Source organism: Prinia subflava, chromosome 4 (genome assembly GCF_021018805.1).
Source record: "Prinia subflava isolate CZ2003 ecotype Zambia chromosome 4, Cam_Psub_1.2, whole genome shotgun sequence".
Taxonomy (NCBI): Eukaryota; Metazoa; Chordata; class Aves; order Passeriformes; family Cisticolidae; genus Prinia; species Prinia subflava.
In genome coordinates, this window is record NC_086250.1 from 16,356,768 (window position 1) to 16,373,721 (window position 16,954).

General features: G+C 42.4%; 1 protein-coding gene across 2 annotated transcripts in view; it reads left to right on the forward strand.

Moving 5' to 3' along the window:
• TMTC1 (transmembrane O-mannosyltransferase targeting cadherins 1) overlaps window positions 1-16,954 on the forward strand; it is a 136,062-nt gene that overhangs the window by 5,719 nt on the left and 113,389 nt on the right. For both annotated transcript variants that reach the window (XM_063395652.1, XM_063395651.1), the window contains exons 2-5: window positions 6,374-6,551; window positions 8,174-8,247; window positions 9,394-9,570; window positions 11,487-11,753. In XM_063395652.1, coding sequence (XP_063251722.1) covers window positions 6,374-6,551; window positions 8,174-8,247; window positions 9,394-9,570; window positions 11,487-11,753 — 696 coding nt within the window. The remainder of the gene's footprint in view (window positions 1-6,373; window positions 6,552-8,173; window positions 8,248-9,393; window positions 9,571-11,486; window positions 11,754-16,954) is intronic.

The window sequence follows — 16,954 nt, forward strand, 5'->3', positions numbered from 1 at the left end:
TTGTTGTGCTGCTTGCAGCCAAGCCCAGAGGGGAGGATTTGCCCAGTAGGAGAGATGTGTACAAAGCATGTAGGAGTCTGCCTTCACATTTTCTCAGCCCTGAACAAAATTTGCCTGTCTCTTGAACTTAAAGCCTTTTATGAGTTCTGTAATTCTCCCAAACGACTTGGCTGAGGTGAGTGCAGTCATGCTGATCTTTGCTGCTTGCTTCAGTGGTGTCTTGTCTGTTTAACACCTACCAGTTCCTGGGGGTTTCTCTCACTGGGCATTTGTTCCTCTTGCACCAATGTCACCATTAATTTTCTTTGGCTGTCTTACCTAAAAGTCTCAACTTTCGACCAGCCTTCTTACCCACAGGAGCATCCTTGTCAATACTCTTTAGAGTCCATGAAAGTAAAGTACTCTGGCTGCTGCTGGTTAGCTAAAGGCATTTCTCTGCATTTCCTCGCTCTGTTTCTGACTGCTTTCCTGGGCTTTCTCTTTATTGTCTCACAGGCTTAAAGAAAGAAAGGGAAAAGAAAAAAGACTGTTCTCTTTTCACTCACTATAAAATTTTTTCTCTTTTTTCCTTTGCTGCTTTGTACGTTAGAATGGCATTTTCTTCACGGACTTCAGCTTATTTCAAATTTACTTCAAATTTGGTGAAGAACTGTTACGTCCAGTTGGAAATACTGTCTTTAGAACTAATAACTTTATACTAGATTTCAGTTACTATTGCATTCTCTCCTTGATGAGTGACTGTCCTAGCTTGGTTTTTGATCATGTCTCATCCCTGTCTCTCTCCACACTCTGATGGATGGCTGCTGAAGAGTTTAATGAGATGTTCATTTCCTCAGCTCTTGCTGAGATGCTACTTAAGACTAATTTTTGAGACAAATTGCATTTTTTTCACTATGTAGATAAAATGACATCTGGTTTGTCATTTTGTTGCTTGCCATCATCTGGATTTTTTTCTTCTTTAGTTTTCCAAGGCCGCTTGTGGAGGCAAACCTAAAACCGTATGAATGGTGCTCATGTTATTTGTAACACAGGAATGATCACCAGACCACGCTTTCTGGGGTTTCACTAGAAAATGCTGCGCTGGCACATTTGCCACTTTCAAGGTGCTGCTTCTTCCCAGTCTAATAGTGATTTCTGTTTTCTTTCCCTACCTCTGCTGGAAAGCAAAAACCTTCTCTGAATGCCTGCACTTAACTAGTGCTCTTGCAAGTGGTGCCTTCTGTGCTCTGAGGCAATTGCTGTAGCTTGGGAATTGATGCAGCCTCTGCCTTCTCACCCATCACCATTGTAGCAAATCAAGGTCCAAACCATTTAAGCCTTATTGTCCATTTAATTCTTAGGCATTGTACTGTGCTGTGGAAAGATTATCAGCACAAATCAGCACAAAGTGCTGTTGCACTTTGCGGTGGACACTGGCCATTGCACAAATGCCACTGCAAAGGGGCTTATGTTCTGTTTACTGCTACAGGTTTTTCATTAATCTTTGAGTTGTTTCCACATAGAGCCTTAACCATTATTGCCACTGATGCAGCTGCACCTCTTTTGGAGTGCAAATGCTCATTTTCCTGGCACAAAGTACATGCATCTGTGGAGTTTACAAGGAGATGCCACCATGTACTGAAAGCGGGTATTATTTTGCATAAAGTTTGCCATATTTAACACACAATTTGAACAGGAAAAGATCATCACAGGAGACTTAATACATCCTTATATATTAAATTAATTTATATAAATCTGCATGGGAGCCTTCCTTATAAAAACTGTGGGGTTTTACGAGGTATGGGATGCTCTGAGACTTTCCATTAAGTGTTACTTGCTATAACAAATTACCGTTATTATCCTGTGCATTTCTATTTCATAACATGTTGTGTTTCATTGTTAGTCTTTTGAAAATAATAAAACAGATTAAACTAAACAAGAGCTGCCCAGGGATAATAACAAAGTCTATAAAAAGAGAAACTCTACAATTACGGTTTACAATATTATTAAAGCATAAGAGGCCTTAAAAAAGGTTGAATGAGTCTTGTACAAGTGGATGAAAAGCACTATATTAGAGTTGGGGGGTGGTGCTGGTGATTATACACTGTAGCTGGGTGTGTATGGAATTTGTCTGTGAGCCTGTGCTCTTGCAGCATAGACCCTTCTGAGTCTGGGAGGATGAAGCCACTGAGTCCCACTCCATTTCCATGCCCTCTCTGTGGGGAATTGCTTACCCAGAATTGATGTGTCCCTGGTAACTTCTCTGAGGGTACTGGCAGAGGTTACTTTTAAGAGCTAGAATGATTTGCTTTCTTTTGGAGAGCTGGTGTACAGGCTGTACTCAGTGAACCTTCAACAGCTGCTGCCTGTGGAAGTCTCTCTTTCTGAGAAGGAAGCTGTGTAATTCCTTTTCTGAGAGTGGATGGTGGAGGAATGGTAGAAGAACTGCTGCAGGTGGTGAAGCAAGCTATATTATTTCACTGTTGGTGGAAAACATCCATCAGCCTTAACAAAACCAAGGGATTTTTCATTTTGGTGTACCTCCTGCATGGGTGTGTAGTTTGGGCAGTGCTGTGCCTTGGATGTGACATGCTGAGCCACACATGCTGCAACACTTGGGCATGAAAAGTGTTGAGTCTTGGCTTGAATACATGTTTCAGTGTAGCCTCTCTGCCCTGGTGGGACATGTGATCTGTGCTGATATTACTGTAATGAGATTTTTGTTTTGGTGGTGGCTGGCATGGTGCTGGTTGGCTCTATTAGAAGATACCTGTCAATGTCACCTGGAATTGCGAGACTGCACTTTAGTGTATGTGCACTTCTCCTCCTTTCCCTGGGTCTTCTGAGGGCCTTTGCATTTGAACTGCCATTTGGCATTTCTCAGGAGGTTTAGCTGAATCTTGGCTTCCAGGGACTCTTCCAGCAGAGATGCTAAAGCAATAAAAACTCTTCTCCAAGTGTTTAGTGTGTGGCTCCTCTAAGGAAAAACCTCCATGTCTGAGATGGCTGTATTTCCTCTCTCAAGGGTCTCTGTTCCTAGGAGTGTTACCATGTGCTGTGTTCGGCCCCAAATCTTTAGGAATGTGTTTGCAAACACATCTCTGTTTTGAGGAACAGCCTGTTCATACAGCCTGGCCAGCCCAAAGCATCTCCTCTCCTCGCTGTGTGCTCTTCCAAGGCCATAAGATGGATCTTACAAGTTGTGCTTTAGCTCGGACAGGTTATGATCATCATGCAGAAATGACTACACGATACAGTTTTCCCCATTTGTGGGGCAGTATAAGTATGGAATACAAGGACAACAGCACCCTCACCTCCCTCCAGTGTAGTACAGTTTTTGCTTGCCAGAACTTCTGTTTATGAACATTATGTTGGAGAAAGACCACTTCTTCCTTAATTTTGAGATTCATATCTCTGTTTTACTTCCTTTGTTTGCTGAACTGTCTACTGTGTACAATTGCTGCATGCTTCTGCTAGTAAACAAGAATGACTCTCTCTGTTAAGGTATTAAAATTAAGAGAGGAGAAGTAATTTTTTATTTACCCATCCCCTTCTTGACTCCCTTGCCCAGAAGTTCCTCCACAGTTCCTCTGCAGTTCCACTGCTGTGCAGTGGAGCCAATTTAGCATTCCATAGTAGGCTGCCTTTTTTTCCCCATGGCTGTGTGAGCTGGGGAGCTTTGCAAAGTTCTTGTGACTTGGATTAGAGCTGTTTGAAGACTCAGATTTGCTCACCCGTTTGACATACAATAAATTTAACCACTGCTAACGTTTCAACATCGTTCTGCTGGGATTGTTTCAGGACGAAAGAATGTTTCCTTCATTGCCATGTGGCCTAATTTCTTATGACAAAGAGCTTTAGCAGCAAAAAGCACTGGTGTGAATATAGCACCTGCACGCACTCATGTTTAGTGTTCATGGACCACCAAAGATGGAATTTAAAACATACTTGCACTCTGATTTTGCTGTTTAGTGGAAGAGTTACCTGAATAGCGTGGGCATTATGTTTGTGTATTGTTCTGCTGTTTTTTATTTATTTAAAGAACACATGGGGAACCAGCCAAGCTACAAGGCTGATGCTTTTACAGAACCGTTCTCAATAATTTACATCAGATAACTTACAGCTTACCAGCCTGATTGACTTGGTGTTCACCCTAAGAAGGGGTGTGAAGGACACACCCAACCTTTGGGATAGGGGACCTGATTAGGATGGGAAGATGCCTTGCCTATGAAGTTCTGCCTCTCCTGCCAGCAGACCTGTTTTGCAGGATGGGAAGTGATCAGACATGATCCATGGAGACCAATGATAGATTTTTCAGGAGTATTGTCAGATGCCATGACTTTAGTGATTGGATCTCACACCTTGGCCAACTAAATGAGGATCTCTCACATTTTGGTGCATGAGTTTATATCACATCTTGAGCACTTGTCCTCACCTGCCTGTATCTGCTTTCTCCAGAAATGAGGTTCCCAGATCACACTTTGGCATTTGAGGGGAAGCAGTTGACTGTCCCCCAGCTAATTTACAGCCAGAAACGATTCATCAGTATAAAGAGTGTCTCCTGCAGAGGCTCCCTGTCATTGTACACATCTGCAGGTGTCCTGGAGTGAACTGTGGCTCCTTTAGGGGCAGGCTGGCCCTGTGCTGCCCCTTGCTCCTCTCAGCATGCTGAAAACAAGATTCTGGCCTGGGGCTTCCCACTGCTTGCAGTGTGTTTGCAGCTGGAGCTCAGGCTGGATGTCTGGTACTGCCATTTGTTGTGGTTTGTCATTCAGTGCTGGTAGAAATAAGGGAAAGTGATGGATGTTGCTGCCCTGAAGTGGCTTGCAGGAGAAATGGGATAAAAAAAGAAAAACCTCCAACTCTTCATGTATTCTTGAATCACACAGACTGATGTCTTGTCAAAACGTAACTGCATCAACCCATACTTCAAAGGGAAAGGTCAAGCCGTGCCAAAATCTCACTTTTTCACAAACTCTCTGGGTTTCATCTGTTGCCTCCACAAACACTCCAGTGGGAGCACAGCAGGAATGCACAAGTAAAAATCTTGGTCTGGTAAAATTGGATTGGCCTGGAGAATTCAACCCAGGACAGCTAGGGCTTCCTTGCTTATTAATAAGAAATCTAGAGGGCTATTTATTATAAAAGAAAGAAAGAAAGAAAAAAGTTGTCTGGCTCTCACAGCCCTCTTCACACCTCCTCTGTCTCACAAAAAAAAAAAAAGAAAAGAAAAAAAAAAAAAATCTAAGATTTTTTAATAGTAAGAACAGCTCAGTGGCCTTGCTGTCATGTCGTGCTTGTCATGGGAGACCTGGATTCTCTTAGTAAAACCAGGAAGGATTATTGACCCTCTAGCATATTTACAACTGCATGTAAAATATTTGGATTGAGTCCTCTTTTCACTGGTTATCTTGTTGTTTGTTTTTAAAAAAAAGTCCTTCAGCATTAGTTAAAGGACATTTTTCCAGATTCCTTGTTCATATATGGAGTCTTCCCTAGATAGGCACCATGTGTATGTATGTGTATTTGTATAGATACATATATTTTTGTCCAAATGTTCAGATGTTGTTAATACCTAAGAGAACTATCTTCAACTGCATGTAAGGCAAAGCTTGTCAGCAGCTGTTAAGCAAGCTGGCTGTAAAAAACAGTGACCAGAAGAATGTGTTAATATATGCTGTCACACAAATGTCATAACAGCTTGTTAAATTTTATTTTTTTTACGATCGACACAAATAATGAACCCTAATTGTGTCACTGAGTCTAGTGTGATGTTAGGTAACTTACCTTTGCCATCAATGTCCTTATAAAAATAATACAAACTATTAGCCAAGCTTCTTTATGCCAGTAAAGCATTTACATAAAGGCTTAACCTTCAGTGTGTGACATTATTTTGAAAGTTAAATGGGAATAAATGCCCCTGTTATGCCAAGCGCCTTACCAACTCCTTGTCTTGGCTGTTCCTGTGCAAAAGCATCTATTCTAGAACAGAAAATAACTACCCATATTGTAAAGCTGCCACATGGCCAACAGAACCACAGAAGGTGCCAACAGGGAAATAGGACAAGTGCCATGATGTTGGCCAGGGTGATTTGCTGCTAAGGAAGCACAGGCGTGGTCTCACTGCAGTGAACTGTGCTGGGAGGGCACAGGACTCTCCCATCTCTGTCAAGAAGGTTGCCAAACATGACCACACAATATAAAATTTGTGGAAGTGGTTTCTTTTTAGTCAAATAAATCAGAAGTTTATAGTGATTTTCAGTAATTAGTTTAATAGCACTAACATTAGATGACTGCAAATGGGGCAAAAGACATAATTTAGAGTATTTGAAAGATGTCTTGCTATTAGAAGATCTCTCAAATCTAGCAATGGTTTTGTTTTGTTCCCCTACAGGTTAAACATATTGCTGGCTGGCATGAACCCCTTCTATTTCCATGCAGTGAATGTAATCTTACACTGTCTGGTGACTCTTGTGCTGATGTATACTTGTGACAAAGCTGTGTTCAAGGACTGTCGACTTGCTTTTGTCACGGCGCTCTTCTTTGCTGTGCATCCCATTCACACAGAGGCTGTAAGTATGTGCAACCAAAGCTAAAAAGAAATTCATTCTTCAAAATTTTAACTTTTTTTTTTTTTAAGGAAACCTCTGAGTCATACAGAATGTGGTACTTGTGAATTTTTGCTGTGGGGGAGTAAAGGTGAGAATGTACTCTATTTAAAATAATTTGTAGGAGTCATTAAGAAAAGAGCGTATTCTGTACTTGCAGTCTTCGTGCTCTGGAACTGAATTCTAAATGATGGTCCTAATCAGCCATGCTGGGAATAAATGCACAGTCATGGGTTTTCTGAAACCAAAGACCTCAGTGAGGCTGTGCTGTCCTGCTGAGATATTGTTGGATGCCTTCAGTCACCTCCTATGGCCATCAGTTTTAGGGAGGAAGAGTGAAGGTAGCATTGGTGTGTATTCTGGAGGAGCTCTCTCAGACAGAGGTGATGTGAGCCACGGATTAATTTATATTTATTTCAGTTGTAAGCTAGGAGAGTCATCCTCAGAAAAGAAGTTGTTCACAAACACCAGCACAATTTTACAGAACAACAGCTCATATTAGAAATCTTTCTGTTCCTTATAAGAAAACATTTAAAGACATAATCATTCCAAAACTGCAGTCTGTTAGCATGAGGAGACACTTCTGTAGCTAAAAGGAGACTTGCTGTCTTTGAGAAGGAAAGGTAATGTCCATCTCTCCACACTGCAGAAAAGAACTGCTCTTATTAGCTGAGATGCCACTGACATCGCACTGCTCTCATTCCAAGCCTTTGTAAATGAGGGAGGGAAGCAGCTCCTGTAGCTGACAGCTTTTGAGGAGAGATTACCTCCATAACAAAAAGCCACAAGCTTTGCAGTTACTCCCTGTGCTGTGTTGTGTGAACTAATCAGCTAGGTCCTTTTGATTATACAGCTTTATATTTTAAGGAAGGTTTTAGAAGAGATGCTCTTGGAATTTATTTTTGTCTGGGTCAGAACTCTAAAAGGTTAAAATAAATGCCAGAGCTCTGAATATAACTTAATTATGTAATCTCAAAAGGGGCAAAATTCCAAAAGGCCTTTTATTTGCTTTATGGGTGATTTTTAGGTCCTTATGAAATAGGATATTGAAATAACTCTAAAAAAGAGTATTTATCCATTCTTCTTCAGTATTCCCTTTTTTATAAAAGGATTTTGTTCATTAGTCTGTAGAAAAAACTCTCACAAACTCAGATTGTTCAGGAGGAATAAATTCTATAATGCTATCCCTTTTTGGTGATAAAGTTCATTAAAATATTACTTATATAGTAAATCATTTAACAAATTTCAGTGCTGGGAGTTGGATGCATTTCACATCTAAGCCTTATACAAAATTAAAACAGATCCTTAAAATTGGCATTTTCTATGTGACTTTATTAATATTTTATTAAGTAAAGAGTGACTTTACTGTTGGCTTACTCATTTGTTTTGCCAAACTAGAAATGCAGCAGACAAAACGGAGCATTTCCTACACTGTCCAAGTAACATTTTGATATGCTGAGGGAGGATAACACTAAAAGATCAAAAGCTTAAAATAGTAGCAGTGAGCATGGATTGTTGAGGCAGTCACTGAGTGTTTTTACATTTTCAGATGTGTTTTTATACCTGTGTGTCTGCTTTCTTTTCAGGTAACAGGCATAGTAGGCAGAGCAGATGTCCTCGCCTGCCTACTCTTTCTGTTGGCTTTTCTCTCCTATAATAGGTATGTGATAACATCATGAGGTTCTTTAATCTGAGGAGGGGACCAAAGGCAGCTGTCAGTGTTTGATAGTTGTTGGCAGAGGTATTCCCACAGCTCTGCTGTATGGAAGTGTCCTGGCCCCTGCTTGCAGCCGTGGTGGTGCTTATGAGAACAAAAACCCCACAAAACCAGAAGTCAACATTGACAATCCCTCTTCCAATGACATTACAGCTGACCATACACCAGAGGAGGGCTTGTAAAAATGATAAAGAAATGTCTTCAATGGAAGGCAGATTGTCTGTGTGTAGAGTGAAGAGCAGACAGACACATGCCTGCTGCGACTGTGGGACTCTGGAACACCTGGTCTGAGAGTTAAGGAGTGTGTCTAGACCATTAGTCATCCTTTTCAGAAGAAAACTTGGCACTGCTTGCTGCTCTGTGTTCTAAAACTGTAACCGAATAAGTATAGATACAGAAACAGCTTACTTGGATGGGGTTTCTGCACCTTCTGCATTATTTGCAGTTTGAAATAACATTGTTTGCATTCAGAAACAGCACCATGTCATCACAGCCACAGGGAAAAACTGCTTAGATCCCTGTGGGGCTGTCTGCTACAAACCCACAAGGCTGTTTTCTTGAGAAGGTTTCAAAGGTGTGAAACATAGTGACCCCACAGGAATCTGCCTGTTTGGTTTCAGTTCTTTCCTGCCTTCTCCCCTGTGATAGGGGCTTGCTGCCCTGTCTGTTAATGATTAGGACACATCTCTGACTCAGGGGAATGTGGGTGGGATGGAGGAATTTCTGCTTGCCTAGTGCTTTTTGTCCCATAAGGAGAATTAAGCATGTGTGTTCCACATGACAGAAAGCAGGTGTTTTTCTGCCCTCTCTGTACTTACTCTGCCTTCCTCTGTTTCAAGTCTACTTTACTTTTCTGCTTGTCTTTGTTTCACCTCTTGTGCACCAAGAATTCGAGCAGCTCCACATATCTGCGTCTTCCCTTCCTGTCCTGAGTCTAAACCTTTCCTTGTTTTAGATTGTTCATGTCTGAACATGTTTGTGTCAGCCATCTTAAGGCATTAAGGAAAAGTGTCTCACAATTTGTGTGACTGTAGTAAACATGAAAATAACAGAGGAGCTTAGATACTTTATATCAATTGTGTTTTTCAGGAGTGTGGATCAGCTTTATGTTGGGGAACATTTCCCTCCCACTGCCTCCCCATTCTTTTTGCTGCTTAGTTTATTCCTTGGGACGTGTGCAATGCTGGTGAAAGAAACTGGAGTCACTGTGTTTGGTGTGTGCCTGGTTTATGACTTCTTTTCCCTCTCCTACAGTGGACTCAAACTGTAAGTAACTTGTTATGCTCACGGTGCTTTTCAGGTGTTTTCACCTGTTAGTTTGCAATATGTATTATTGTGATATACAGCACTGGGGGAGATGGACTTGCCCTGCTGAATTAGATGGTACAGATTTGATAAATTTGGAAGGGCCCATGGTTTCATTTCCACATGACCCATGTGGTGTTTTTGTAGTTTTTGTTTCGTTTGTTTTGTTTGTTTATTTTTGTTACTTTCTTGCTGCCTGCTAACTTTTGCTGGGTAAATGGACCCGATGTGACGAACTGATCCCTAAAATGCTAAATTCACCCCAGCAAGACTAACATTTATTTTTAGTGTGGGAGTTCTGACTGAAGCATCTTAACATCTTAAAATTTCCCTGGCTTAACTCCTTCCATTCCCAATGTCTGCTTGATTATTCAGTCACAATGCCATGGGTTTAGAAATAATGTATGATGTTTAGTAGTAAAACCAGGTTTGATATTTTTTCTGTCCTTTCAGAATGGAAAAAGAGGGAAAATACTCATCCAATTCTGGTTGGAATAATTAGCAGCTCTCAGAAGTCACTGGAGAAAAATTAAATATTTTGAAGTTGGCACCCATCACCCACTTAGTGTCACAAATAACTATGTTATTTTCCATCTCCATTCAAAGTCAGAGGTCTTGTTTTATTAAAAGCTGTTTTTTCACCCGTTTCTCTCCCAAAACATCCCTGGTGCAGATCTGTGAGTGAATGTAAGAGCTCACTGCTACTGTGAATGGGAGATCTTGCTCCTCCTGCAAATATAATTTCTTGTGTTTCCACTGCCCAACAGCTCTGGAACCTGTCACACCTTGCAGGAGCTTGTGTGTATCTGGGTTATCAAAAGGACACTGAATTTGTGTTTCTGCAGTGAATTAAATGAGCAGAGCTGGCACAAGGCGAGAGCAGCAACTGCAGGGAGAGGGGGACTCTCAGGAGCATCCTGGCTTCCCTCCCTTTGTGGCCCTTTCTCCAGGCCCTCATGGGGCCAGACCAGGTTTCAGAGCTGCCCTGTGGCAGCAATACCAATCAGCAGGCAGGTACAATGGACGGCAGGGGATTCCTCCTCTTTTCACTGCCCAAGTAGTTCTTAATGGTGTCACTGGTGGGCAAGTAGCCAGGGAGATTTCTGGGGACTGACAGCCAGCTTGCTTGTTAACACTTGCGTTTATACCCTGACAGGAGTATTTCAGGAGCTGCCTGGCTAAAGGGAATGTTAATTAACAACTGTTAATTAATTGGAGGAAAATCTGTGCCTTCCTCCTCCCTCCTTTCCTCAGTCTCCCCCTTCCCATAGGCCCACATTCCAGGGGGCCTCTTCAAGCTATTTTTTTGTTTCAGTGGTGGCCAGTTGCCCAGATGTGGCACTGTTCAGCTTGTAGGAATGAAGCTCTTCAGTCCAGATGTGCTGTGTTTTCATATCTCCTCTGGTTGCATGTATTATGCATTTATCTCTGTTTGTGATGCTCAAGATTTTATGACTGCATTTGATTTTTAAGGGGCAGCAGAAAGCAAACAGCCTTCTATGTGCTGCTGAAAACTTACCTGCTCCTTTTGCCAACCTGTACAGATTCGTTTTCTGTTTAAAAGTGGTGCAACATCATTTGTTTCCTGGAGCAAAAAATTAGGATTGACACCACAGTGCTTCCCATCTTAACAGAGGTCCAGAGAACAGCTTGATACAGGAGTGCTCGTCTTCTGCTGCTGTCAAGTCTCTAGATCTAGTTATGAACGAATAAATACTGTCCTCTCAGCACACAAGGGCTTTGTTTTGTCTTGTCCGTTTGATACTGCGTTGTGTCGATTTCTTAGCGTTCAACCTTTTGATAAATGAAAGCGCAAAGAGTAAAAGCCCTCAAATCCTTTTCTCTCCCCTTCCCCTTCTTTTTCTCCCTTTTCTCAGGAGAAACGGGGGCATTCACCAGAGGCCCGCCCGGCTACCCGTGTCCTCTGGGTGCGGCGTGCCGCAGGCGGGCCGGGAGAACGGGAGGCAGCGCTGTGCTCCCCGCGGCTCCTGGAGCTCCTGCCCGCCCGGCTCCTGCCAGCCCGGCTCCTGGAGCTCCTGCCCTCCCGGCTCCTGCCAGCCCGGCTCCTGCCACCCAGCATCGCCCCGGGAGCGGCCCAGCGGGGGCCTGGCCGTGCCCAGCGGAGCCGTGTGGGCCCTTCGCAGGTACTGCCCCGCTCCTGCTCCATCCACTGCGCTCTGCAGCTCCCCCAGGGTGCTAACTCACTTTGTTTCAGCCGTTTTTCCTAAAATTACTGTGATTTTTCTTATGTTACTGGAGAGGGAAGACAGGAGAAAGTGGAAGGAGGGGTAAGGGAGAAAGGAGGAGAATATCTGAGGACTTGTTAGTGTTTTTGTTGTCTTTGATCCTTGTATTTGTCTCTGTTTTCCCTGATGGATAGTGTCATAGAATTGTTTCGGTTGGAAAAGGCCTCTAAGATTATCAAGTTCAACTATTACTTCAGCACTGCCAGGCCTGCTACTAAACCATGTTCCTAAATGCCACATCTACACATCTTTTAAATATCTTCAGTGGTAGTGACTCCACTGCTTCCCTGGGCGGTCTGTGGTTGACAACCCTTTCAGTGAAGAAAATGTTCCTAATACCCGATTTAAAACTTCCCTGGCACATCTTGAGGCCATTTCCTCTTGTCCTGTTGCTTGCTTCTTGGGTGAGACTGATGCCCACAAAAGAGGGCAAGAGTTCATCAATATAAAAAACATCTCCTGTCTTGTTCCATCACCTTATTCCTTGTTTCTTTTACTCCTGTTTCTTCCTTTCTTCCCAATGCTCCTTTCTCCCCTCCCTCCCTCCCTTTGTACTTTTTCCAGACTCCCTCCTTCTGCCCCCGCTTTTGGGAACATCCCTTTCTTACACAAGGGGAAAGCCTCTCATTTTTCAGCCTCTTCAGGAGAGCCAGCAGAAGCTGTGTTGGAGAGCCTGTGCACGTGGGATGGCTTCAGAGCGAGCTCCTCCATGCTGCCAATTGGCATTTGCTTTTTGGCAGCTGCCTCTTCAAGTGCTGTGAAGGATTTCTGCACATGGCAAATCAAGCCTTGCCATGTACATAGCTGCTTTCTGTTTGAAAAGGGCTCTCGTGGTGGTGTAAGCTGCTCAGCTGCTCTCTTCTCAAGTGACTGACTGTGTACAACACACTTGCAGCTACTTGCTGTGTGAGGGTTAGCTGTGGGATGCCCAAAGTGGAGCTGGCTTGGTCCCAGTGGCTGAGAGGGAAGCGTGCCTCTGAGTGTTGTGCTGTTGACATATTATGTGATATGAAATAGAAAGAACTAAAGACAATTTCTCTGTTAAAAGATATTCTGTGTTAAAAAAAAATTAAAAAGTAGATCCTTTCTATAGAAGAAAAAAGAAAAAATGAAGTTACTGTCAAATCTGTAAGATTAATTATGCAAATTTTCCTTGTAATTCACATTTGTCTGACTCGTGTAGGCCTTCTTGCATAGCAAAAGGATGGGGGGAAAAAAGCTTTAAATATTTCAGAAGCTCCAAAATTGGTGAACAAATTTGGCTCAGTGAAATAGTTTCAGGTATCTTATTTAGTCTACCCAATTACTAATTGTAAGGTTTTAATTAGAATAAAATAGAAGTGCAGTGTTCTATACTTTTAAGTACTTATAATGTGATCAAGTAGGTTTCTATTGAATAATAATTTATTATACATCTTCTTACTACAGCTAACTGAAAAATGCAGGAAGATGTAATGGAGGAATTAAGGAAATTGGTGTAATTAGCAGTAACTGGAGCTAGTTATGTAAATTCTTGGTGCAGAGATATTTTTGTTCTTTATTGTCACTTGCTCTTATCTTCAGCTATCCAGTGAATATGTGGGTTGCAGTCCCAGGAGTAAGGAATGAGTTAGTCTGGAGGAAATTGTAGGTTTTATCACCACAATTTATTGCAATTTTGGGGGATGTTGGCATATGCTACTGAAATGAGGTAACTAGAATATCTTGTGGGTTTGATCCATCTCCCTGAGTTTTAAAACCTGAAAGAGGCTTGAGTGTTTGTGCCTTTCCATATGGTACCAATTGGGAAGCACAGACAGAAACTTTCATATCAGGCTTGTCCTTGTGTTTGTTTGTGGTCAGGCCTCAGTGCTTTCACTGTGGTGTGGTATGTGTCCTGTTGAAAATCAGTATCAATGGCAATCGTCACTCCTCTTTTTCATGATTTGTTGAAGCCACTGAAAACTGGAACCTATTTTTTACCTTTTTTTTCTTTTTTTAAAATTGGTTTTGGTTATGCCATGTCCTATGTGCCTCACACTCTTCATTGCTAAATGTGGTCCAGCCCATGAACACCTCCAAGCTGCCTAATCACTCTGAAGGTTTTGAGCTGTGTGAATGGATGGGGACTGCAGTCTAAGCTTCTTGAAAAACAAGACTCCCCAATAGCTTGCATGCTTCTGAAACTGAAATCTCTGTTTCTCTTTGGTGTCCTAGAAACTCATTGTTATTGTGTCTGCTGGTGGTGAGACTCTTCCCTTGGAGTGGACAATAGACTGGAATTAATGCTGCTGTTTTCCGCATATATGAATGGTTGCATGAGGGTTGTGGGTTATTTTTATTTATGTATTTTATTTTAATTTTTTTTGCCAAGTTACAGAAGAAGCAGGTGTACCTGGAGCTGTGCCCAACAGCATCAGTTTAAATCTGTGTTGTGTGTGTAAAAGAGAGAGTGGGAACTCACTACTCATTAGCATTGTGGGAACCAGGCCCAAAACCCTATTGATTCAAAATCCAATGAAATCCTAAAGGCTGTAGCAGGGATAAATGTGATCTGATGACCAAACTGGCAGCACTGTTGTTTCCTCTTACAGTAGCAAGGGAAAGAAGATGGAAATGCTCTGCACAATGTGGTGCATTCCAGGGATGTCTGCACCGGCCCTAAGTTTGATAGACCGAGGAAAAATATGTTAAGGTCATAACACATTGTCCCTGTGCAGTGTGCATGGTGAGGGTTTGAGCTGAAACAGATGCTGTCCTTCAGCATGAGAGAAGAGCAGAGGGCAGAGGTGGAGGGAAAGCGCTGGCACACACAACGTGGGACTATGCAGCAATTGCCTGGCTTTTCCTCACTGGCTGCTTCTATTTCCAATCCTTGTGTAGCAGTGATTTTTAAATTAATTTTCTTTTTTGATGAATACAGTAGTATAGCACATCTCTGCTTAAACATGAAATTACTGTTCAAAAAGCAGAGGTCTCAGCTGAATTTCTGTTCTTTCTCCTGGCCACATGGTGCAATCCTAGATTTGTAACTGATACAGACAGAAAGAACAGTGTGACCAGTTTCCCAGACATGGGCTTTCATGTGTGCAAACTTCACCTTTTCTTGAAGATGTTTGATAGGAAAGTGGAGTATGAAACTGCCTGGGCTATAAAAGTGCAAGGAAAACACTTTCTGTTAGATGTGGTACAACTTCCTGAGATTTTGCTAAGTTGTTTCTGGTAGCACTTATGTACCCTGGAGGTCAGTGGTGGTTGCTTTCATATGCAAAGCACAGCAGCAAGAGGCAATGCTTGCTGCTGAGAAAAGCAGTAAGGTAACTATTATTTATGTTGTATGTTTGCTCCTGACCAAAATAAGGCAGAAAACCTGGATACTTGTCTCTGGCCTGAAAGTTCCTGCGAAATAGCAGGGAAGCGTTAAAGGGCTTTGCAAACACCACTGCAAAAGCTGGTGGAGAAATTCCAGGGCAGTTTGAGATTGTCTGTGGTGAAAACGGTCTGGGAGCCTAGCAGCCAAAATGCTTTTCTTCTCTAGGAAAGCAAAATGGGTAGTCTGGAACATTAAACAGTAGAGCCAGCCTAGGCTTTTTCCTTCCTCCCTCACTGGTGATGTCCTCAGGATTGTTATTTTTGCAAATAAAGGATCAAGCTCCTAGTCTGTGATGCTTGAGCAAAGGTTTGTGTTGGATGACCTCTGTGTGAAAGCAGAGAAAAGGAAGTGCTGCATTGTCACTGGCTGTAGGCTGATTTCTTTTATTTTTTTCTTTAATTGATATTTAAACTTGAATTGCGAGTAGGACAGCGCAGGTTTGCTCCAAAAGGCAAGCAGGGCTCTTGGTCCCCAGGCCTAGGGAGGCACAGTGTGTGCTGAAAGATGGCAGATTAGGTAAGTGTCATTGCTATCCTGGGATCCGTGGGATGCTGCTTCTGTGGTGTTGCAAGGTTTTTTAATTCTAGCGGGTTTGCTAAGGTTCTGCCATTCTTGCTGTTTAGTAAGCTTGAGTTATGAATGAAGTTTGGCTGCCTCTGGGGAGGTGGATTGCAGAGGTGGATTTGGCCTGTGCTTTATTCTTCTCTGAACTCAGTTCTTACGATGGTTTTTCCATTGTGTGTCTGAGCAATAGCTCTCTCTACTGCTGTGTCTGTACAGTCTGCATAGGAAATGTAAAGTGAATCTTTCCGAGGGCCACAAATTCCCCTGCAGTCAGTGACAATACTTATTGTCATGCACAGATGGTACCTGAGGCCACCAGAAGGCTCTGCTGGAGTCTAGAAACGTGAGATGTGGATGCTCCTGTGCTTACAGCCTCAGATTTAGCCAAGGATTTATATGCTCTGGCCTGCAACTGTCTTCCAGAGAACCCTTGTGTAATCTTGGGAAAATAATTACATCTCTGTTCCCATGGCATGTGCGGGAAGATGAGGCACAGTAATGCATGCTGCTTTTCCACCTCTATTTGTGTGATGTGCTGGTTGTCTTCCGTCCCCCTTCCAAAAAAGAAACAAAGCCAAAGATTCTCTCTGAGGCATGCTTGTGCCATTATGTGTCTTAATTTTGGAAATCTTCAAGTGCTGTTTCAGTACAAGTAACTAAACTCATTGCTTGCAGACTGAAGTTTAGGTAAGAGCAGCACTGCTGTGGTATGGTGATGACTAAGGTTGCATGCTTGCAGAAAAAGACTTGTTTAGACCTCATTGTGCTGCGAAAATATTCACTCAGCAGGTAAGAAAGATCTGCTTTATTATGGCCTTGTTTTGTGTTTTTCTTGTGACGGTCTTTAATTGCACTATCACACAGCTTTTTCTGTTTTGCACAATCCCTGCTCGATTGGTTGCCCGGAATGATGGTGCTCACGTAATGAGTAACTGTTTGATATTTTGTTTCTTCCTGGTCCAGAGCATTGCCCCATGCCCTATTTACTTCATGTTATTCAAGTCCTGCTCTGAGACAGATTTACAACTTCTGAATAATTCCTCTGTGTACAGACTACTAAGTGCTGGTATTTCCTTGCATTTTGTTACTTAGGTCTGTAATCTTCTAAAGTACTTTTGGCATAGTTTCTGGATGTGCAACTTCCTTACTATTCAGAACAAATCAAGTGAATAGCCTGAAATTT